The sequence below is a fragment of the Nasonia vitripennis genome (genome assembly GCF_009193385.2).
Source record: "Nasonia vitripennis strain AsymCx chromosome 3 unlocalized genomic scaffold, Nvit_psr_1.1 chr3_random0007, whole genome shotgun sequence".
NCBI classification, from domain to species: domain Eukaryota; kingdom Metazoa; phylum Arthropoda; class Insecta; order Hymenoptera; family Pteromalidae; genus Nasonia; species Nasonia vitripennis.
In genome coordinates, this window is record NW_022279626.1 from 3,027,277 (window position 1) to 3,051,255 (window position 23,979).

Below are 23,979 nucleotides of genomic sequence, written 5' to 3' on the forward strand. Positions count from 1 at the left end.
TGTAAACTTTGTAATTCTGATTTGTCATTTATTTCATGGATTTCCGATATTGTGTTAAAAATGGCGAAAACATCATTATTAAATGTGTTTTCTGTGACACTATCATTTTCTAGTAATGGTTCTGCCTCATTTATCTCAGTATTCTGTTTTTCATGTGATTGTTCAGTTTGCTTTAACTCATCCTCTATGTTACTGTATTTGGTAGTCCTACTCTCTTCACAAATCTCTTGATTTGCTTCATCTTGCATTCTGATTTTATCCATATTATTCTCATGATCCGTTTCTTTTAAAATATTTTGTTTTTCTATATTATATGCATTATTGTCGCGAACAATTTCTTTTAAAATTATATTCAGAGTTTCTTTTTGGCTTAACTTCATTCCGGTTTTTGTAATCGGACCTCTCTGTAATTTTAATTTTACATTATTGACCTCTAAATTCATCTAAACCTAGTTTACTTCCTCTTAACAATTTAATTCCCAGTATTCCATCATATGGAATCACAAAACCATTAGGTGCTACGTGAAAATCAAAATATTTACCATTTATCGGTAGTTCTACTATACCTAATGTTTTTATAGAATTATTTGCGATGCCGGATAATAATATTTTTTTATCTAGCAGTTGTGTTCCTATAGGAATTTGATTTTGTTTTATTATATTTATTTGTGCTCCACTATCGGCAAGTAAATTGCATAAAATTTTAGAATAGGGGTTTATTATCTCAACATATTCTAATAAATCATTTAATTTTAAATGATATATTTCTAGTTTGATTTCTTTTTCCTCGAGCAATTGAACCTCCTGCTGATCATGATCTTCATAATTTGCCCTGTTCTGATTCTGAGATGCTGTTATGATATTTGTTTTAACCGTGTTTTCTGTATTGCTGAGCGGATTTGTTTTGTAACCTCTCAGCCACTCGGTCCGAGAAGGCTTTATTCGTTTCCCTACTCTACGCTCTGCTGGTTTTGTAATCGGAAACATTCTTCTGTCATATGGTTTGTATTTTTGTAGAGACTGCAAAATTTGCTCGCACGCATTTCCAATGATTTTACTTCGGTAGAATTTTTTATGTTATGACCACTTTTCTACACTTATATACAGGGTGACCACGCATTTCGCAATAATCACACTTTATTTGGCTATTATTTGTATTTTGATTGTTATAGTTGCTATATTTTCTAAAGTTATTAGAGTTACTAAAATTTTGATATTTAGTATTTGAATTATTAAAACTTTGCTGTTTATTACCTATTTAAGGGCAGTTTTTAGCTGAGTGGCCTTTTTCATCACAGACTTGACATTGAATATTCGTTTGAAAAAATGTTGTCTTGTGTTGCGCTACTAATATTTTAACTTGTTCACATTCTATGGCTTCATTGTCTTCTGCATTACAAATTGAGCACATTATAATTCTGTTATTTGCAATCAGACTTCTTACTAACGGGCAGCACTTTACTGGATGTCCAAGTTGATTACATCGTTTGCATATAACCTCTGGGCATGCTTTTATCGTATGGCCCGCGCTATTGCAAAATTCACATGAATTGCTAACATCTGCCTTTTTTGTACAGGCAGTTGGATCATGACCACTTTCCTTACATTTCCAACACAATTCATATTCTATTATAAATGGACATTAATTCACTGTATGTCCCATAACCTGGCAATATTGGCAATGATTGCCTTTAATTTTATTCAGTTCACACGCGACTATACAATGTCCTTGATTATTGCAAAATTTACAAATCAGTTCAATTTTATCCTTGACTTTTCTGCAGTTGTTCGACAAATGCTCCTTGTTATTACAATATACATATCCCGAATTATGACAGAATAATGCTTCATGCCCATAACTGTCACAGCTTTGACACGCGTATATAGTAGCATTACTTGTATTGTGATTATGAGAATTACTATATATATATTAATTATTTTTATGGTATAAAATTCCTCTTTTATTGAATTTCGATTCTATTTCTATAGCTTTTGTAATGGCTTCTGTTAAATTGGTTAATGCTCCCAATTCTATTCTGATTTCTTGCTTTAATCCTTCCTTAAAACCTTGAAAAGCATCATTATTTATTTTAGTTTCAAACGCGGCCTTTTCTGTTGTTGTGAGACCTTGTACTTCTTTGCTGCCCTTAATCTTCAGCACTAACTCTTGCAATCTATTGGCAAAACTAAGAACCGATTCATCCAGTTTTTGCAAAATTTCTTTAATTTGCCCATACAGAGAGTGCATATTCTCAGTAGATGGGTATATATGTCGTATTGCTTTTATGAAATCTTCAATAGTATTGATTGTTGCATTCAACATTGCCTTGTAAGTTTCTCCTTATAATTTAATTTTCAAAATTGGAATTATATTAGCTTGATCTGTTGCTGATAATATATTCTTGGCATGTTTCAATTTTTCAATGTATTCATTTACCGAAATATTTTTTCCATCAAATTCTGGTACCAAATTACCTACATATTTTAACGATAAGCGTAGCGGATTCTCCCCCACGTTGATATCGTTGGCTCGATTACCGTCAAGAAGATTATTAAAATCAAAAGTAAAATTAAACTTTGAATTACTTGGGTTTCCAATTAAGCTAGGCTGGTCACTAATACCTTCTATATCTATTAACGATCTCTCCTCAACTCCTTGTAGAAATTTGGTATTATTAACTGTTCTATCTAGGCCTATTGGAATCGCTGTGGCTGGTGTTATAGGTGAAAATATTGAATGATTTGGTTTTTCTACTGTCTCGAATTCTTTTTGTTTTGCAGGTGTTAGCGGTATACTTAGGCTTAGATGGTTTTTATTAAGCTGCTTGATTTGATTTTTGATTGCTCCCGTAGTTCGCCCTGGTGTTGTATCTTCCTGCTTCAAGTCCTTGTTTTCTTTCAAAATTTCTTGAATTTCTAGATTCTGTTTACTTTGCTGATCTGTATCGGGTGTTACTATTTGTTGGCTATCTTCTAGCTTTTTATTATTTATATCAGATAATAGTACTTGCTATCTTTTATCCATCCGCTGTTTGTCGGCGGCGATCGAATTATTTTCTTACTTTATGTGAATGGGTTTTGGATATTAGGGATTACTATGTCCTTTGTTAATGCTAGATTTTCATGAACAGCGTTTCTAGTTAATCTTGGCCTCTGAGTGTCGTTTTTATTTACTTTTTTCTTATTATCACTCATTTGATAATCTCATTTTCGTTATCTTTTTATTTATTACAAAATTTTATTTAGTCTGAATTTTAGAATTTCAAATCGCTTACAAACAATTCAAACGAAATTTTACTGTCCTACTTATATTTCAACACACGACCTACTTTCTAGGTATGCGCGTAATTAATTTCTTCATATATGTTTTGAATATTCTCGATTGACATAGTGACACAAGCGCTACCAATTTGAAGCGCTTCTTTGAATCGCCTTGCTGACACTGCAACGTCAGGTGAGCGCGATCGCCGATGAGCGCAAGCAGGTCACTCGCCCAATCTTTCTTTGAACTCGCGATTTTATATTTCTGTTTTAATGATTGATTTTCCAATCTAACTACCGTTTTGTTTGCAAATTTTATATATATTTTTTTTATCTCTGTTTATTCAGATATAATTTTATAGTTGACTAACTGAATTTCCCGAGTTATATGGTTTCCGTTAGGATATTGATTTATGGAAAAGAGTAATCGCTATTTAAGCGATCAAAGGATAAGTCGCTTTTCAGCGTCTTTAGGATAGGTTTTTGCACAAGATTCTAGCACCCACTTGTTTTTTTTTTTTAATTTTTTTAACCCTGACTTACTTTTGGGGTATGGATATTTATATATGTAATTTATATTTGTTTAAATTTACAAATGCAACTGTAGTTTGATTAATTTGTTAAAATTTATTAAATGTAACTTTTCTTTTAAGAGTCTATAATTCGATTTGTATCGGAACCAATGTTAAGTCACAATTCCGATATATAATTAATTATTGAATTTTACTTACTTGGGTTTAACTGCTTGGGCTGGAAATTCTGCTGCTGTGCTGAAGTCAGGCTTATACACGATGGATATATTCAATAGAAAAACACTTGTAGTTGATTGACTTTTACGATTTATTCAAGATAAAGTTCAATAGGTATCGGGATCGCGACTTAAGCCCGGATAACTCTTGTCGACGGATAGGAGCGTCGTACAAGAGTCCAGATCGAGTGTATAATTACAACTGGTCATTCGGCGCATACAAGGGATAGTCATTAACCTCGCTGATCAACTTATTAATCTTAGTCGCCAGTTTTCGGCTTCGTAACGATTCCGCTGATATTGCTTAAATGCAATACGTCGCAGGACGTCACAGTCCGATGATTTACAAATTTATAAACACACGGGTTAAATAAAATAGCTGAAGAATGGATAAAATTCGGACCAAAATCTAATAAAACAGAAGCACCGAATGTGTTAAAACCAAATACGGAAATCGGCTGGACTTTTGAATCAATAGAAGGACTAGCTACAAACGGAGTGTATTCACAAAACAACTTGGATAAGTTACAACAACAACTGATGTTCCTAATGGATGAACTATTACTTTTAAACGTAATATTAAGAGAAATGGCAGGAGAACACACGTCAGGAGAAATTTTTGCAGAAAATACACTAAAACACATTGCTGATAGCACCTGGCATTCTGATCTGCATTTATAATGATATTAATAATTTTGCACATTGGGAAATTCATAATTAATACAATTATCAGAGGACATACTCTCCACACGATTTACGGGTGGTCAATACATCTGATTGGAGCATTATTTAGCTCTATTATGCACCTGCTAACGTCACTGCAGAATAACCCAGTTAAAAATAAATTGAAGAACAACCAGAAGAGAAACGCAGTGTATGAGGAGACAGAACTACAGGAAGTCTATTTCACCTATTCCACACAGACCACCAAGCGTCACACCAACTAAACCTACTATTCCAGTCGCGAAAAATAAAGGAATTTTTTCTTTGAGTTGAGATTAAATATAAAAATGTCTTAAATGCTTCTAAATAATGAGCAATAATAAAAAAATTCTTTTTTTGTAACTTGATAGTTGTAAGTTTAAATGTGTAAATTGCATATAAGGCGGTCTTACTGCCATATCTGGACCCCGAGGACTTACATCGTAGGATGTAATCTTTATATTATAAGCAGTTTATTCTTCAAAAAATGCCCAGAGAAAACATTTTTTTTTATTTAAATTCAAATTGAAAAAAAAAATTATTATTTGATAGTTGAACGAAATGCGATAGAATTAGAATATTCAGAATCGATTTAAAAGAAAAAAATATATATAATATATAATTCAAACAAAGTGACTGCGAGAGAAAATTTAACTTTAAGGAAATGAAAAATTGCAAGGTACAGGAAATTAGTTAGGATAGGATAAGGAATAAAGGAAAAATAAAATAACAAAGTCAATAGTTGATTATTACATTATTATTATATACAATTACAATTGTATCGATGTTTTATAATTGGACCGACAATTACATGATAATGGTCCATGAAGACCTCGATATAAACGCGTTTATTATTATTTGTATAAACTTTTAATTTATAAAATGTCACAGCAGCGATGCCCCAGGTATTTTCATCAGGCCCATAGTCACCTTTCAGGTATCCACTATTGATGAGACGGTCGCAACGCCTCCAGGAGCGGGTGGATTGCCAATCTTAAAACTGAAAATAGACAAAAGAAATTTTTATTATTATTATGTAAGGAATGGTCAAGACGAATCAAAAAAGAAATAAAAATATAAATACTTACCCATATGCGTTGATACCGACGGTAACCCGCTTCAGGTGGAACGGGAGTAGGCAAATTTTCTCGCTCCGTTCTCTCGACCACCCCGGTGTATTGCTAGTCCTCGAACTAAAAGACAAAAGAAAATAAGGAAATAGTAATTTAAAATAAAACCTTCCTCAAAAGGTAGGCAAGTACAGACTAGTTTTTATTTACTATTAATTTTTTATTTGATGATGATATATGATGATATAATGCATTCGAATAATTATTTATATAAGTGACAAACTATGGTAAAAAAAAAATATGAAATCAAATAGTTAAATGGCAATAACGTATTTCGAATAAATTTATCAAATTATTCTTTAATACGATTCATAATTTCATTGTTTTCCTAACGCCATTGTTAATTTACTGGCGATATTCTACAGTACTATGAACATACTTGATCAACCCGTCGCTTAATAATTTTACGGCGAGATAAAAAGATTACTTTTTCAATGATCCTTTTTCATTTTTTAATATCTGCTTTATTATTAATGATGTTGTGTTTCACTAAATTTGATTAACTAAGTTGATTAATAAGTTTATTTGACAATGTTATTAATTTTTATCAAATCAAACAATTCACATTAGGAACTATCAACCGACGAGTTTATTAAGTATGTTCATAGTAGTGTACCACCAGTAAATTAACAATAACGTTAGGAAGACAATGAAATTATAAATCGTATTAAAGAATAATTTGATAAATTTATTCGAAATACGTAATTGCCATTTAACTATTTGATTTCATTTTTTGTTTACCATAGTTTGTCACTTATATGAATAATTATTCGAATGCATTATATCATCATCAAATAGAAAATTAATAGTAAATAAAAACTAGTTTATACTTGCCCACCTTTTACCTTTTGAGGAAGGTTTATTTTTATAGATTTCACGAATTTTTAAGGGTAATCAGTAATTATAATAAAAACTATCCTTTCGATAGATATATTACATTAAACCTCACTAACTTAATAGAGAATCATCAAACTGTTGTTAAAATAGTGAGTATTAGTTTTAGTTCAAAAGCAACCGTCCAATAAGATTTGTAAAATAAATAGATGTAAACGCTAGAATCTATCTCCACAGCAATACCTACAACCAGTATCCACACATACCTTATAAACTACAGAGCGATAAGTGACCCCCGAAACCCTTGAGTAACAAGTTTTGACTAATCATGCTACAAATTCCCATGAAACTTTTGGAGACGACGTTCATACTGTCTACCCTGGGCACCAGGTACCTTGGAGGCTGTTGCCGTCGCGACATTCGTGTCCGCGACCTCAAAAATCCCCGAGTAACGGGTTTCGACTTATTATGCTACAAATTTCCCTGAAACTCTTAAAGACGACGTTGATACTGTCCACCCTGGGCATCAGGTACGTCGGAGGCTCTTGCCGTCGCGATATTCGTGTTCAGCGACCCCCAAAATCCCTGAGTAGCAAAGCTGGACTCATTTTAATAAATACTATGCACCGAATGCGTCTATTTATTATATATACATTTTATTTCAAATTCGATTTGATTTATCGCACCACAGAAGTTTCGAGGATAAGAACGGAAGTTCAGAGAAGAAAAAAAAATTGAAAAGAAAAACACAACACAAAATTTTGGTCAGCTATAGAATGATAACGGATCGTTCATTTTTTACAAAACTTTTTTTAAGTGAAAGTTCTTTTAATATCTTTGACAGTAACATTGATTCGCCTGATAAAACAACGTATTTCAATAAGATATAAACGTTTGAATATTTTGTAGAGGTTAGAAAACTCCATGTTAAAGAATATAAGGTTGCGGTGCGCCAGGCAACCCGTATAGTACTCTAGTACTTATACTTGCCATCGGGGGCGTTAAATATGTGAACTTACAAATTGCAAAAAGAGAACTGTACTTACCTGATAGTGTATTACGGTTTTATAAGCGAAATCTGCCTACTAAACACTTTTGTAACGCTGAACTAACTAAGAATCAACGAACTTAAATTCTACACGACTAGCATTTTTTAACAGAGAGTGTGAATTAAATATATAACCTTAAAATTCTTATTGCAATTTATGCGACTCGTCGCATAAATTTATTAAAAAAACTGAAAGCATGATAATCATTAGAATACATTCATTGAAATTCAAACTCTTAAAAGAAAAATGCATTGCAAATTACATTACGAACGAAGGTTTTAAAAAGCCTTATACGCGCTCAAATGAGCATTTCGTAGTCAGTCGCGGACTCCGTACGCGTCGGTTCGACAATTGGCGATACATTATTTGCAAAAGCAGCTTCAATTATACATATAAAAATCGCATTTCATCTCTGTTGAGAAAGTCAACAATATTGTTAGTCAATTTTATATAGTTAGTTAAATAAACAAGAGTTACATTGGAATAGAATTCGTATTTTAAAAATTCTTTACGACGAAATCCTACCCATCTAGTACGAGCTTGAATCCGCATTCCGTAGACTAAACATTGCAGTACTCAAAGGTAAGTTCTTCTTATTTATTTACTAACAGTTAGAGTGTTAGGCGCGAATTAACATTTATTACAGCCTTTGCCACTACTCATATCATTACGTTCTTGACTATTTTATTGAGAGTAGTCCGGACGTAACACCCGACTTCTTCTCGCGAATACCGCCGCCTTCGCAGGCATTAAAAGCAGAGATACAATACAGATAGAGTAGCTAAGCACAAACCAGTAGGTGCGTAGATCACTTCGAACTTAAAGCAGCCAGTTTGCTGCATGCAACCTTGGCTCTCGCAAGCATTGAGAGAGTTCTCTGCTGCATCGCGAGAGTGCGATCCTATTGAATTTTGCACATATTCCTTCGGGAAAACGAGCTCCGTTACAATATACATGTGCGTGTACTGACATGTTTCTAAATGCAGCCAATAATAGTATATTACGATACGTGTGACCTAAGTAGCCGATTATTTGCGAGTGTGATAAAACGCCGTGCACTAATGGGCTGCTTAATTCACAAGTATCGTATAAAATTTTATAGTATAGCTGCTTAAATCCGCCAAGTCACGCCTATCCGTGATCTAAGCAGTCCATTATCGTACTGTGAGGTTAGCGCACGAGTATAGCAAGTGCGATATACATGGCGCAATAAAGGACTACATAGGTCACGGATAGGCGTTACTTAAACGCGGATTTAAGCCACACTGTGCTATAAATGTCAATAAAATTTGAATTTAACAAAACTATTATTTACAAATAGCAAAAGGCAGAGAAGAACAAACCCGTATGCGTAAGATGCACTTCGTTTATACCCACTTGTTTAGTTACCTAACTCTAATAAATATTACTTTGCTACTATAGCTAGTACATCTCAGCTCTAATTGTCTTTCTATGTGTTAAGTGACAAAGTTTCTGGATTTATATAATTCAGATTTCATAAAATTAAGCCAGCAGGTAAATCCAGAAATTTCGACGCTTAACAAAAGTAACCCTAATCCAAAACAATTTCTCCTCCTTCGGCTAAAGCGCGTTTGCACACCCAAAACTGCAGTTTAGCCGTCGGCCCATGAAGCCTTATGAGTTAAAGAGAGAGCGCGGCTAAACTAAAGTGCGAAGGGAGAACAAGTAAGTATCATGCGTGGGAGAAAGCCATGACGCTTTTGACACCTCCCCCGAACGTGCATTCTTGTGTGTACGCTTCAAGATTAAGCACGTTAGTTTTCAAATGAGTAGTTTAAAAGTCCTTTTGATTTTTGTTCGTGTGTGTCTTTTAACTCTCTTTTTTAGAGAATAAAGTTGTAACGGTTTATCTTTCCCTAAGAGAATGGATAGTTAGTCGGTTCTAGGATCTGGATAGAGGAAAGGGGCAAAAAAGAGCTTGTTTTTATATTCTTAACAATAATAAAGTATATTTTCTAGTTAAACAATAGTATTTGGAACCAGTTGTTAAATCCCGGCTGAAACAGAAATCAATGATGCGTCTCGTTAAAAATACTTCGCTTATACAAGTAAAATTGTTTAAACTAACGCGGTTAACAAATTATAAGAATATATACGCGATTTCGTTACAATAATGATTCGGTGGACTCGGCATCGGTGTATCAGTTCGGTGGCGGTATGACGGATCGGTGGCGGATTTCGAGATTAGGAATTCATTTGGGACGGTGGAGTAGTGTGCGCACGGCTACGCCGATCCGAATGTATCGTGTAACAATGATTCCGACCGCTCTGTGTGCGTACAGGAACGGTCGGAATAGTGTCACGTTGTTTTGAGGTTATCCCTCGGATTTGTGGGGTCGTGAGCGCACGGTTTCACAAATCTTCGTCGCTCGTCTCGTTCTTCTCTTCATCCTGTGTGCACACAGAGATAAAGCGAGTCGTGAGATGTCAGCGTAAGTCTGGCTTTGGAGGTTAGGAATTAACCTTAGTTTCGCCAGGATGTGAGCGCACGTCCTAGCAAATCGCCGGCGGAACTATTGTTACCCCCTCAACTCTGTGGGCTCACAGTGGCAGAGGGAGGCAGCAATATGTCGGAATGTAGGTTAGGATTTTACGGTGGCACCGGGTGTCGCTCACGTGTGCTCACGTGGACGAGGCTCGTTGTCGTTCGGTTGTTCCGGGTTGCCTCGTGTGCTCACGATGGCGATTCGGAGTTTCGGGTTTCGGTTCGTCTACCAAATTGTCACGTGAGCTCACGAGACAATTTCGTCGGCGTAGATCTATCTCTCGCTTTTCCTTGTAGTAGCGTGTGCGCACGATACTACCTGAAGTGGAGTTCGAGTAGAACTGCCCGTTGCGCCGCTCGATCCGCCTTATAAAGGCGCGCAGCGCGGATGTGTATAGGTGCGTTCACGGCGCGCCGCTGAGTCGCTCGCCGGCTGCCGCGCTCGTGCAAACTCGCCTTTTGTTCGTTGCGCGTGCGCGCTCGCTGCACATGCCGCGTCTATTGCGGCCGCCTTCATACCTATTTACATATGCGAGACTCGTGTCTCGTCACATCTCTTCCTCTATTTGGAGCGTGAAATTACGCGAAGAGATGTTAAGTCGCAATTCAATCTTTTATTTATTTATCCTTACTTACTTGCGTTTAACTGCTTGGGCTGAATCGCTGCTGCTGTGCTGTAGTCAGGCTTATACAGGATGGGTATATTCGAATAAAGGACACTTGTAGTTGGCTGATTCTCACGATTTATTCAAGGCAAAGTTTTCTATAAAGACCGAAATTGCGGCTTAAGACTGGTAGCGCTTTGGTAGCGACGGGTAGGAGCGTCGTCCAAAGAGTCCAGGTTGAGTGTACAAACACAACTGCAATATTGCTCAACTGCAATACGTTATACGAACGTAACAGAGAAATTTCGCGCTTAGAAAAAAAACGACAATGCGCGACGAGAAAAAAAATCTAAAAAAAATATAACTCACTTCCGTGCTTCTGGCCTCGCCCACATGTCTGGCCTCGCCCGTCGTCGGCACCAGGCGGAGTAGCCGCTTAACGCCATTGTACCGCACGACGTATTTTTTTACGCCGATTAGCACAACGACGTAATGCCCATCCGGTAGCCATACCAAACGACGCGGGACGTTGGATGTTGAGTCGCATGGTGGTGGAGGTGGCCACGAGGGCGTGGCGACAGGTCGTGTTGTCGTTACAGGCGGTGGCGGAGAATGTTTCGGCGACGATGGCAGTGTCTTTAGATCAGTCGTGGCCACTATCATCTCGTGTTGTGGGCCCCAGCGGTTTTTTTCCGTTGGCACACGGCATGCGGTACTCTTCGACCTCGTACCATTTTTCTTCGGTGCCGGTTTGAGGTGCAGCAGGGGAGGCACTATGACATCGCTGATGATCCGCAGCTTTGATGTTGTTGGCCGCGGATTGTCCCCTGCTGGCACCTGTATTGGCTTTGATGCCAATGTCGGCTGTGGTTGCGGCGCGATTAATAATGGAGTATAGTCTCGTGCCAACAAAGGCTCGCCCGGACTATACTCCAGTGTGTCCGCCAGGAGTTCGGCCTCCAACTTCGCGAGGATTTCGTCCAGCGTTTTGATATCGAAGTTTTCCATTTTACTACCGGCGCGCCCTTTATCGTCTCTATTTAAATACTAGCGACGTGTAAATGTGTGAATTTGTGAGACGATCTCAAAATTTTGCATGTTTACATTTTTTATCTGGGCGAAAATTCATTCACGTCGCTGTACGTTTAACTCCATATAAAAAAAAATTTCCCGGTTCTTCGCCGATTTGTTTTGATCGTGCCCAGCGTGGTGCTTTCGGTTTTTCTATAGCATTTGTGTCCACAGACTTAAGCTCTTAAGCTAGCGTGGTACGAAGGCATTGTTCAGTGACTCGCAATTGAACAGCTTATGGGCAAACTTAAACGCCACAGTACAGTCGTAACAATGCTGAACCGAACCGATAGGATGGACATTCAAGTCGAGCTCTAAGTCATGATAATCGTGATCGGAGAAGAGCATGGGACGAAACAATTTGAACGCTGCATAGCGAAGAAATTTGTGCTGGATAGACTCCAGTCTCTCAATTTGACACCTCTTGTAAGGGGCCCAAATTTGTGAACAATATAGAAAGTGAGGTAAAACTAGGGAATTGTGCAAATAGAGTATAGACTCGAAATCGGAAAACTGAAGTGCGTTTTAAGAACCCAATTAAGCTGGCCGTTTTTGAACAAAGATAATCTATATGTGTGTCGAATGAGAGGCCAGAGTCGAACCAGACCCCAAGATCTCGAATCACCGAAGTTCTCTGCAACGAGGATGAGCCCATGGTATAGTCGTGGCACAACGGGCTCCGACGTCCACTGAAAGAGATGATAAAGCACTTCGTAAGATTTAGGCGGAGCCCATTGCACCCCGACCAGCCCACGAGCGCATCCAGGTCTTATTGGATGCACTGAGCGTATGCCTCTGAGCGAACCTCGAAGAACAGCTTTACATCGTCCGCATAGAGAAGCACCTTTACATACTTAAGCTTAGTGATCAGGTCGTTGATGAAGATGCAAAACAATAAGGGACCCAAATAAGAACCCTGGGGAACGCTAGAATTTACATGTACAGGGTTAGACAAGGTGCCTCCGACGCGAACAGAGAAAGATCGGTCCGAGAGATACGATGCCAGCCAGCACATCATATAACCATTAATTCCCAAACGGGACAGTTTGGACAAGAGGAGGTCATGGCTCGCGGTGTCAAAGGCCTTGGAGAAGTCAGTGTAGATGGCGTCCACTTGACTAGACGATTCCAAGGCTACTGACAAAAAATCATTGAAGATGAGCAGATTAGATAGCGTTGACCTACCCGGAACAAAACCATGCTTCTCTGAAACTATGCTGGCGAGCAGAGAATCTCCAAGAATATTAGCAACTATCGCATCAAATAATTTTGAGAGTGTACCGATGATTGAGATCGGGCGATAATTTCGAACGTCGAGTCTGTTGCCCTTCTTAAAAATGGGTAAAACGTGTGAAAAGCGCCATTGTTTAGGAAAGTAACCACGACCCAATGAGGTATTAAACAAGTGCAAAATGGGCTCCTCCAGCTGGTTCCAACAATGTTCAAAAAGTATGGAGAGATGACGTCGGGTCCTGCATTCGCATTGTCCTTGAGCTCGCTTACAATACGTTGGGCAAGCTCCGGATCGACTACGACCTGCGGGCGATCGCCCTCCTCCGAGAGCAACATGAAATTGGAGTAATTACAGCGGTGTGCCGTTGGATCATAAACAGAGCCAAAGAATTTGGCAAACAAATCGGCCCTGTTACGATCAGAGCAAGACGATACGCCGTCGAGAACCACGCTGCTGGGGATACCCTCGTACTGTCTGAGTGATTTAACATAAGACCAGAAAGCACGCAGATTTTTACGTAAATTACATTGAACCGACTCGAGATAAGAACGATATTTACTCCTAGACAACCTAATATAGAGGGCCCTAAGTCTTTTAAATTCGATATGATCGCTTAACAAACGCGATTCCTTCCACCTACAATGCACAGCCTTTTTCTCCATAATACAACCAAACAGCTCGCCGTCATACCATCGAGGGAAGGAGCCGGCGCGATCGGTGGTGTAAGGGACGTGTTCCTCGATAACATCAGTAATTAATCTATGAAAATTGGCTAGGCTACAGTCAACGTTCTCACTTGACACCACCGGGCGCCAGCTCAATCCTCCGAGGGCCTGATTGATTAATACATAATTAGCTTTGATAAATTACGTTTCCTAACCGATAACTCCGCGAAACCGGAACTCGCGTCGAGAGAAAAGAGCCCGGGAATATGATGTTCATCAGCCGAGACGATGGCGTCGGCAACCTCCAGCGATGAGGCTGCATCCGGGGGGGGGGGGGGGCGAAGCACAAATCCAAGGTGTAACCCTTGCCCGGGGGGACTGGGTAGTGCTGGGTCAGGTAGAGTGATGACATGGCGGCGCACACAGCGGCCGCTGCTTCACTCTCATCTGGTGACAGGTAGCCAACCTGAGAAAATCCCAGCGGGATGACATCCCAGGACACACGAGGAATGTTGAAGTCACCCAACAAGAACAGCTGGTGGTCAGAATGCTGGAGCACCATGTCCTCGATAGCCTGGCAGAACCCCTTGTACACAGCAGAACTAGAGCTGGGCCTGATGTAGACAGCACCGATGATGATTTTGGTGCCTGGTGAGGTGATTCGTATGAAGATTTGTTCCGCAGTGGAGTTAATAGGCTCCAGGTGGGCAGGAATGTAGTCCCTTACAGCGACGAGGACACCTCCTCCTCTTTAAAGACCAGCTGGAGACACCTCTCTGTCACAGCGGTGCACTGCATAGCCAGTCATGCCAAGCTCAGCGGAGCTGATGTCTGGGGTAAGCCAGGTCTCTGTGAAGACGATGAACTCTGGAGAATATAAGGACGAGTGGAGATTAGATTTCAGTTCGAGCAGACGATCAAGCTTCTTAATAGAGTGTACGTTTTGATAATAAGCGGTATACTTAGAATTAGAGTGAGAGACCTGCATTAGTTTTTTGCTAAGGAGATTACTGGTGAACCATTTACGTATCTGACACGCTTCTTGTCAGCATGGTTCCTATTATAGGCATCAGCTTTCTGTCGAAGCCTTCTGTAGGCCTCTCTCTGGGTCTTGGTGCGATCAGCTGCTACCTGAACACCATCTGGGAGACTGCGCCAGCCGCGCAGCACACGACCTACGTCGCTCCTGGAAAACATCCTGACGATGGCTGGTAGAGGAGCTCCTTTGCGAGTTGGTCTGGTGAACCTCCTGGCTGTGATGTGAGTCAAGTCAAGGCCACTGATTTCGTTCAGGGCCCCACAAACCTCCTGCAGCAAGTCCTCCTCGGCTGGTACTTGGAGGTTATACAGGATGATGTTAGTTTTCCTGTTGATGCGATCCTGGAGCTCCGCTGCAACTGATTCCATGAGCGATCCCTGCTGAGAAGAGACGCCAGAGGCCGACTGATCAGCTGGAGTCGAAGGAATGAAGAGATTGTCCATCCGGACCTTGATAGCACTGATTTCAAGTGCATTCTGACAGACTCTGCCATCCAGGTCAGCCAAACAGGTCTGAAGTTTGCGCAGATTTTCATTGGTGGACTTCAAGGCGTAGGTGTTCACCTCCAGACAGCCGCTGGTGACGCTCAGCTGGTTTTTGATCCAGAGGGAGAGAGACTGGAATTCCCTAATCAGGTCAGCTGGATCAGAAGCAGTAGGCGGTGACGTGGCCCTAGAGTAGAATCCAGAGTCCGTTTGGGTGAGAGGTCTGGCTCCATTCAATGGGTGTTGATAACGGAGCACCTGGTAGCCGGTACTCTCCGTCCCGACTCAAACGTGTCGTAAAGCACCACACACCACACATCACACACCGCCTAGGCATCACACCAACAGCAAGTAACAGCAGTCAGCGGCAGCAACAACAAACAGCAGCCATCAGCAACACGGAGATCCTCCCAATGTGGAGGTAGACTAGAAGGCCCTCGTCGCACAGCGCCAGCAACGCATCCAAACGGTCTCGAAATGAGGTTATGTGCGTCTCCGCTGGAATGACACGCGCGAAGCACACCAGCTATCCTGGGTGATATGCACCAGAATGCGCTTCGGAACGGCGGCCGCGACAGGAGCAACAGCTCCAACAACAACAACAACACTCACCACACAGCGCGGCACGACGCGTCGTAGGAGGCGCAGCTGAGCGGGGGCTCCGTATGCTCTGGGGTATGCAGATTTTCCAGTCTTCGGTCGTGTCTGTGTCATTAAATTCAAACGTGTGTAGGATATGGCGGAGTAATACTCTATTCTTGATGCAGTACTCCGGATAGATCTTCGGATCCTACCGGACAGCAGTCAATTCTTTTTGTGTACCATGTGCAGTTTGTTTTGATGTCGATGTTGCATACTGCTACTGCTTGTCGGATAGAGCATCTGCGACGGTGTTATCCTTACATCTTCGGTATTGGACCTCGTATTCCCACTGTGCTAAATTCAATCACCCATCGTGCTAATCTGCCGGACGGATTCTTAATCTTCTCGAGCTATTTAAGAGACTGGTGATCTGTCAGGACGACAAAATGATAGCCCTCGAGATATTTTCGGAACTTCCAAATTTCTCATTTTATGTCGAGAGACATTCCTTTTCTGTTGCTGAGTAGGTCCGTTCGGCCTGGTTTAATGATCAGCTGGCATAGGCAATCACCCGTTCTTTTCCCTCCTCTTCTTGAGTTAGGACTGCCCCTAATCCTTCGTTACTGGCATCGGTTTGTAACACAAATGTCTTGGTGAAATCTGGGCACGCTAGGACTGGGGCTTGAACTAGGATCTTTCGAGAATTCCTGAATGCCGATGTCGCTGATTGAGAGTACCGAGGTATTGATTGATACCATCATAATAAATTTGTTCCTGAAGGTGGCACCGAGGGTCGTCACCTTACCTTCCACATAGTCTGTCAGCTCGGTGGTTAAACCGTCTGCCAGTGTAGCGATCGTCTCTTGCTTCCCATGCCGCCAACCGTTGTTTTGTCTGATAATGGCGGTTTCTGGCGTTATGAACAAACTCACGACCCCTGGATCAACCAATGCCAGCACCGCATCTTGGTTTATTTGTACGCTTACGAGGTATCGGCCGTCTTGGGACGATCTCCCGCTACTGTAGAGCCGTCCCTTGGCGCGTTTCCCGAACGATCCGAGAATCCGTGGCAATCTCTTGTGAGGACGCCGTCCTTTCCGCATACGGAACAGAACTTCCGTGCTACATTTTTGCAATCGGCGCGAGAATGGCCGCGTTGTTTGCAACGTCAACAGCATTCGGCTCTGTTATAATAGTCGGTGGTGTTTTTACTCGTGGAAGCGCTATTGATGGCGGTTTTTCGTTCTTGTTCGCGCAGTTTGGCAGCAATATCTTTATATTCTTCGATGCGCTGTATGAGCTGAGATACGTCTGTGATCTCTTCCCAGCGCACCCATATTGTAATATAGATCGTCGAGCTCTATCAACGTATATCCTTCCCTTCTTCTCATAAGGGTCGTCAATGCGTTGCAGTAAGACCTTATGTTCTCGGTAGGTTTCTGAATCCTTTTGGCGACTTGTCGTGTTAAGTTTCGTCGTTCTCCGCTCGATAAATAAAAATTTCTTAACCTGATTTCGAGCCCCTCCCAGGTCCGACAGTCGCTGGTGTAATTTCGTCGCCATTGCAGGGCTTCTTCTCGCAGCAGCTGTTCACCGGTAAATCCGTACGATGCCTGTAGTTCCTGGACCCATTCTTAGAAAGAGTAGACATCTCTTCCCTTCAAAGTGACAGCTCCATTTGCGTATCTGGTCGAGAACTTTTTATTTTCTCTTTGTGGTATTTCCGGTGGATCTCCGGTCGGGGTGGATAAGCGTCCGGAATTGTATGACGAGTCGGTGGCGCATTACGAGGTTAGAAATTCATTCGGGACGGTGGAGTCGTGTGCGCACGGCTACGCCGATCCAAATGTGTCGTATAACAACGATTCCGACTGCTCTGTGTGCGCACGGGAACGGTCGGGATAGTGTCACGTTGTTTTGAGGTTATCCTTCGGATTTGTGGGGTCGTGAGCGCACGCTTCACAAATCTGCGTCGCTCTTCTCGTTATTCTCTTTATCCTGTGTGCACACAGAGATGAAGCGAGTCGTAAGATGTCGGCGTAAGGCTGACTTTGGAGGTTAGAAATTAACCTCAGTTTCACCAGGACGTGAGCACACGACCTGGCGAATCGCCGGCGGAACTGTTGTTACCCCCTCAACCCTGTTCTCACTGTGGCAGAGGGAGGCAGCAATATGTCGGAATGTTGGTTAGGATTTTACGGTGGCACCGAGTGTCGCCCACGTGTGCTCAGGTGGACGAGGCTCGACGTCGTTCGGATGTTCCGGGTTGCCTCGTGTGCTCACGATGACAGTTCGGATTTTCGGGTTTCGGTTTGTCTACCAAATCGTCACGTGGGCGCACGAGACGATTTAGTCCGCGTAGGTCTGTCTCTCGCTTTTCCTTGTAGTAACGTGTGCGCACGATACTACCTGGAGTGGAGCTCCAGGTCCGCCTTATAAAGGCGCGCGGCGCGAATGTGTATAGATTGTCGCTGAGTCGCTTGCCGGCGCTCCGCGGATTCGTCCTTTGGTTCGTTTCACGCGCGCGCTCAATCCGCGTCGTGCGGATTCGCCTTTTGTTCGTTGCACGCGCGCGCTCGCTGCGCATGCCGCGTCTATTGCGGCCGCCTTCATAACTATTTACATGTGCGAGACTCGTATCTCGTCACAAAGTTATTAAAAAGCAGATTTTGGAATTTCGGAAAAAGTTATTTTTGAAACAATCCACAAGGAAAATTTATTGGGAGCAAAATAGTTTTGGAAAGATTTAATTGTCACGAACGCCGAACACGCACATCAGAGCGATTTCTAAATACACCCACGTTATTTGCTTGAAGTCTCAAACCCTAATTTTGGAATTTTTGTGAATCCATTTTGGATCAGGAGTTCTATTGAAAATCAACCAGGTAAGTTTCTTTCATAAAACATTTCAAATTCCAACAAAACAAGACTAACGCAACGGAAACTAGTTAATTGCACTAGTCATTTCTTTATAGCAGTATAGTCCGATCTATTCCCAGAGTATAAATTTATTATTTAAAAATCTATGTAACACTATGCTTTGTCTATGCAACATCCCGCTTCTTACTGACTTGTACTTATGTCTACTACTGGCATTAAAGTTATAAAAATAGATGGATCGACAGAGAGTATTGTATTTATTAGAACTATTAATTTGGTATAGTAAGCTACAGGCCAAAGAATTGTCAGTGGGTAATTTTAAAAGAGATTTTACAACATTCTTTTTATTAATCTTCTACTCGTAAATCCAAGTTTTTAACTGTAGAATATTAACTAAGAGAAGGACTATCGTCTAATAAATACTATATGTGTAATACTCACTAAATCCGTAATCAGACACATAAAGTAATCACTCATAAGGTCCATTTTGTTCATAACGTCAAGTAATTGGGATAGATTTTCATTTTCTACATCTAGTAGTAAACTATATTGTTGTGATGATTTTATTTCTTTTACAAGACTTTCATATATATTATCACGTTCTTTTTCTGATGCTAAAAGATTTATTTTATATAGCGGTTGCAGTTCTCTTATAGTAATTGGATAGTTTGGACGACCTTGATTTTTTAAAGTTTCTTGAATACGAGATAAAGCTTCATCAGTTTGGTAAACAAATGTGAAAGAATGCCAATTCATATGTTTAACTGATTTGGCTATTACCTGTAATATAACCAAAATAATTAATTATGAATTGAAAATATTAAATATTAATCATTGAAATAATAATAAGAACAATAACAACAACAACAACAACAACAACAACAACAAAAACAATAATAATAATAATAATAATAATAATAATAATAATAACAATAATAATAATAATAATAATAATAATAATAATAATAATAATAACAATAATAATTCCATGGATATGTCCGCTCCTTGTCGTGCCTGGCACGACCTCGTGCGCAGTATTCAAGGCAGCTCTGACTGAATACAGGACGAAACAGACAAAATGGACCTGACAATACTCCAATGCAACCTGAACGGGAGCAGCGTGGCACATTCGCTGCTCCCGCAAATTGCGGCGGAAACGGACGCGGACGTACTCGTGATAAGCGAGCAGTACAGAAACCTCTCCGAGCTATCGTGGATCGCTAGCAGCTCGAACACGGCGGCGGTGTGGGTTCGAGGGGTGAACGCGGCGCGGATTATAGACAGTTGGGCCGGAGAATACTATGCTTTGGTAAGGATGAGTTCTGTCACTATTGCCAGTGTCTACCTTTCTCCGAACAATATTGCGCGCGAATACGAAGACAAGCTGGAAGCCCTGGAAGACGTCGTCAGAAACCTTACTGACCATGTAATCGTGGCGGGCGACTTTAACGCGAGAGCGATCGAATGGGGGATGTGTACGACGAACAGACGAGGACGACTGATTCTAGAAATGGCCGCCCGACTAGAATTGGAAGTCATAAATGACGGAAACGTGACCACCTACAGACGACCCGGCTTTGGTAATTCTATACCAGATATAACCCTAGCCATGGACAGGATGTTGATAAGGCTGAGGGGATGGAGAGTGATCGAGGACTACACAGCCAGTGATCACCAGTACATCGTCTTCAACCTGACTAATCACGCTGCGTTGGGACATTGGACGCATAAACAGGGACGAAATCAGGAGGCAACTGCGGAACGTAGCAATACCTTCTGCGGATCTGTCTCACGGACGGACGGACCGAGCCGCGGCTGAACGGAGTGCTAATGATCTGGAAAAGTATCTGCAGCGCATCTGCGAGGCCGCGATGCCACAGAAACGATACAGACAGGACAGAAGGCAGACCTACTGGTGGACGCAGGAAATTGCCGAAATCAGAAAAGAATGCCTCCGACTCCGCAGATTAGCGGGAAGGGACCGAGACTCGGACGACAGAGAGGCTATCTCGCGGGAATACAAGCTCGCGAGATGGCTACTTAGACAGACGATCAACAGCACGAAACAACGGTGTTGGAAACGACTGGAAGACGAAGTAGATGCAGACCCCTGGGGGGAAGGCTACAAGATTGTGACTCGCAAACTTGTGGCCGGGAATCCCCCCGAGACGAAGGCCGCGGACACAATGGAGAGGATTGTCCACGATCTCTTCCCTACTCACCAGGACAGAACGGACGATACGGACATGGACACCGCATTGGAATGTCCACTTTTCACGGTGGCGGAGCTTGAGAGTGCTGCAGCCAAACTGAAGCCTCGAAAAGCCCCGGGACCTGACGGCGTGCCTGGGGAGCTGCTACAGATCATCGTAGCTGAACAGCCCGATGCGCTGTTGAGGCTCTACAACGGCTGTCTGACGGCGGGAGTGTTTGGTGGGCCTTGGAAGTGCGCGCGGCTGGCCCTCATTGCCAAAGGTAAGGGGGCCCTGCTTCGTCGTCCTCCTATAGGCCTCTAAGTCTCCTGAACACGCCGGGTAAATTGTACGAATTACTGCTACGACCGAGACTGTTGCAAGCGGTGGAAGCCGCCGGAGACTTCTCGGACCGACAGCACGGATTTAGACGAGGACACTCAACAATAGGAGCTATAACACACGTAATACAGATTGTGGACAAGACAAACGACATACGTCGTGGAGCCAGACCACTGGTACTCTTGGCAACGCTGGACGTACGGAACGCTTTCAATTCCGCGAAGTGGGCGGACATCTTGGGCACTGGAGACAACCTTCCGGGTGCCTGCCTACCTCGTGCGAGTTGTAGAAGACTATCTACGGGACCGATACCTAACGTATGAGACATTGGACGGTACCCGACGTAGAAAGTTGACAGCAGGAGTAGCACAGGGCTCAATTTTGGGTCCTGACTTCTAGAATATACTGTACGACGGACTGTTAAGACTAGATATGCCGAACGTGCCTCATCGCATACGCGGACGACGTTGCGGCTGTAATTACTGCACGGAACACTCACAGGGCGCAGCTAAAACTGAATCAGGTGATGAGACGCGTAAGCAGATGGATGACGGATCACGGACTCCAACTGGCGCTAAAAAAGACTGAGCTACTGCTACTAACAAGGAAACGTATAGACCCAATTATACCTATGAATGTGGGGACGGAATATACGATTACCAGAAACGAAGTAAAATATCTGGCGGTGACTCTAGATACGAAACTGACTTTCTGGGGACACATACACAACGCCACGGCTAAAGCAGCAAAGACGACGAAAGCCTTGAGTAGACTTCTTATGAGCGTCACACATTCGATCATGCTCTACGGAGCGGAGGTATGGGCGGATGCGTTATAGGTAAAGAAACGGGCAAAGGCTATGACGAGCGTTCAACGAACCGGGGCACTAAGAATCGCGTGCTCGTACTGTACCGTATCCGAAAACGCGATTTTCGTAATAGCGGCCGTAATCCCGATAGACCTCCTCGCGCGTGAGCGGAAACGCTTATACATACGGAGTTCGAACGTTGGGAGGGCAGACGCTGCGACAAAAGAACGGACTAGGGCGATGGAAGAATGGCAGACGAGATGGACGACAAACGGACAAAGTCGTTGGACGCACAGTCTGATACCGGAGGTCGGACCCTGGAAAGACAGGAAACACGGTGAGGTGGACTTCTACATCACTCAATTTCTGTCGGGACATGGGTACTTACGAAGGTATCTATACCGAATGAACAAGTTTGGGACGACGCGGAGCACACATTTTTCAGGTGCAACCGATGGACCGAGCAGCGACAGAGACTCGATACATTACTAGGCACGACGATTACACTAGATAACGTGACGAAACTGATGATAACCAGCGAAGACGCGTGGAGAAGCATTGCGACATACGTTGGTAGCATCTTGCGAGGTAAGAAAGAGGATGGATGTTTGAATAATTGAGCGAGAGCGAGAGTGGGAGAATATAAATATAAGCGTAGCTGTGAATGACTGGAAGTAAGGAATGAATGTGCAGAGGAAGCGCAAAGGACATGGGCTCAGTTCGAAGTAATGTGATAAACCGTACCGGGCTGGTGTCGGGCGTACAGGGAGATATGTGTTTAGTGGGTAGGGGTGGCCGCCGCCGCCGAGTCCCACACTTGGAGTTCTCGCAAGGAAACACCAGTCAGTACGCCACAAGGATTCACAGGCTCCTATAAAAAAAACAATAATAATAATAATAATAATAATAATCCCGTAAATCTGCTTGCAATTAAATGCAATCGGATCTACGAGTTCTGCCTTGAATTGGATAGGGCAAACATTGTCACCGAAGAAAGCGATTCGACGATGCGAAAGTGGCAAAAATACTGATAAAGGAGTTAGGTCCATAGGTGGAGCGAAAGCGGGGGAAGTGAACTTTTGTCTAACTCAATTTCTTTCTGGTCACAGATACTTTCTGAGCTACTTGTTCGCGATGAACAGGGTGCAATCACTGACACAAGACATCACAAGTGATCAAAAGACACGCGTTTTTTGACTGCTCTTGCTAAGCTGAAAGACGTAATATACTGGAGCTGAGGGTAGAGGCCTTCACGCCAAAGACATCTACATAATATTAATTTGCTCAAATTTCTAACCAAAACATCATTTCCAGCTCAATTTATTAGAATTCTTTTAATTCTAATTGAAATTTGTTGACTGTCACATGAGTTTTAACATCTAAAAATATTCCTACCGTTTGTTTTCTTTAGTGCACCAATATTGCAATATTTTAATGTAAAGATGAAATATCGCACATTCCTGATTTTTCAGGGAATTTTTCTGTACTTTCTACTTATGGTAATAAACGAGGTTTCTTGGTGGTTCAACTTGGTGTAATTTAAAAGGTAGCGCCATATATCATTTACCATAACTATAATAGGATAACCTCAGAATCATTCTGACACCTGGACATCATCTACAAAAGTGAACATTTTTTTCCGGTTCATCTGTTGTATACTTGGTGCGTAGTATCATAGACCATGTCTGGCCATCCAGGAGGTCATTCTTGCACCTGGGAATCGTCTACTGAAAGTGAATTTTTTTTGTATATTTGTTATATACTTAGTGCGTTGTATCATAGACCATGTCTCGTCATTTGGGTGGTGATTTTGCAATATTTTTAGGTAAAGATGAAATTTTGCACT

At 41.8% G+C, this 23,979-nt stretch overlaps 1 protein-coding gene across 2 annotated transcripts in view; it reads right to left on the reverse strand.

Annotated features, from left to right (window-relative positions):
* LOC103317005 (glutamate receptor ionotropic, kainate 2) overlaps window positions 1-23,979 on the reverse strand; it is a 661,640-nt gene that overhangs the window by 534,932 nt on the left and 102,729 nt on the right. For both annotated transcript variants that reach the window (XM_031926014.2, XM_031926013.2), the window contains exon 5: window positions 19,233-19,571. In XM_031926014.2, the coding sequence (XP_031781874.1) occupies window positions 19,233-19,571 (339 nt within the window). The remainder of the gene's footprint in view (window positions 1-19,232; window positions 19,572-23,979) is intronic.